This window comes from Neopelma chrysocephalum, unplaced genomic scaffold, assembly GCF_003984885.1.
Source record: "Neopelma chrysocephalum unplaced genomic scaffold, ASM398488v2 Primary Assembly neopelma1_196, whole genome shotgun sequence".
Classification (NCBI taxonomy): Eukaryota; Metazoa; Chordata; class Aves; order Passeriformes; family Pipridae; genus Neopelma; species Neopelma chrysocephalum.
In genome coordinates this window covers 15,933-16,722 of record NW_020897858.1, presented here as the reverse complement: position 1 = coordinate 16,722, position 790 = coordinate 15,933, and the positions used below count along the sequence as shown (strand labels likewise).

Here is a 790-nt window from a genome sequence, read left to right as displayed (position 1 = left end):
AAAAATAAAAACGAAATAAAAAATAAATACTAAATAAAAATAAAAACTAAATAAAAAATAAATACTAAATAAAAATAAAAACGAAATAAAAATAAATACTAAATAAAAATAAATACTAACTTAAAAATAAGTACTAAATAAAAAATAAGTACTAAAAATAAATACTAAAAAATAAACCCCAAATAAAAATAAACCCTAAATAAAAATAAACCCCAAACAAAAATAAACCCCAAACAAAAATAAATACTGTAGAGTGGAAGGGGCAGGAAAAGGGAAGGCAGGGACTTGTCTGGTTTTGTGGATGATCATCAAATGAGTGACATTTGATGCTGGAAAACACCAGTGGAGGGCTCATGAGGACACACTTTGCCCTGGGTCTGTGGATGGAACCTGAGGCAGCTCTGGGCTGAATTCTCTTAATTCTGAATATCAAATTCATCCCTTCTCAGCCAGAACTTCCCTGTGTTTGCAGGAGACCCTTCAAGGCACTTCACTTCTCCATGGGCAAAAAAATTCACAATATAATCTTTTAAAAGTCCATTCTGGCTCCTGCCTGTGCTGAGCAGGATTCCCTGCAGGAAATCACATCATTCCTGCAGGGATTAAGGAGGGGGAAAACTGGAAAGGGGTGAAAATCAGAGAGAGAAAATCCCTTCTGGAGAACCTGGGCTTTAAAACCCTGGGACCTCCAGTCATCAGAGGTTAAACCTCTGGGATGAACTGCAGGTTTCATTAGGATTAAATATCAATTTTCCATTAGGATTAATTATCAATTTTCCATTAGGATTAA

At 34.8% G+C, this 790-nt stretch overlaps 1 protein-coding gene across 1 annotated transcript in view; it reads right to left on the bottom strand.

Annotated features, from left to right (window-relative positions):
* Positions 1 to 582: 582 nt before the first annotated feature.
* The window catches only part of TNFRSF4 (TNF receptor superfamily member 4), a 7,086-nt gene continuing 6,878 nt past the window's right edge, over positions 583 to 790 (bottom strand). The window contains exon 7 of the mRNA XM_027702786.1: positions 583 to 593. Coding sequence (XP_027558587.1) covers positions 583 to 593 — 11 coding nt within the window. The remainder of the gene's footprint in view (positions 594 to 790) is intronic.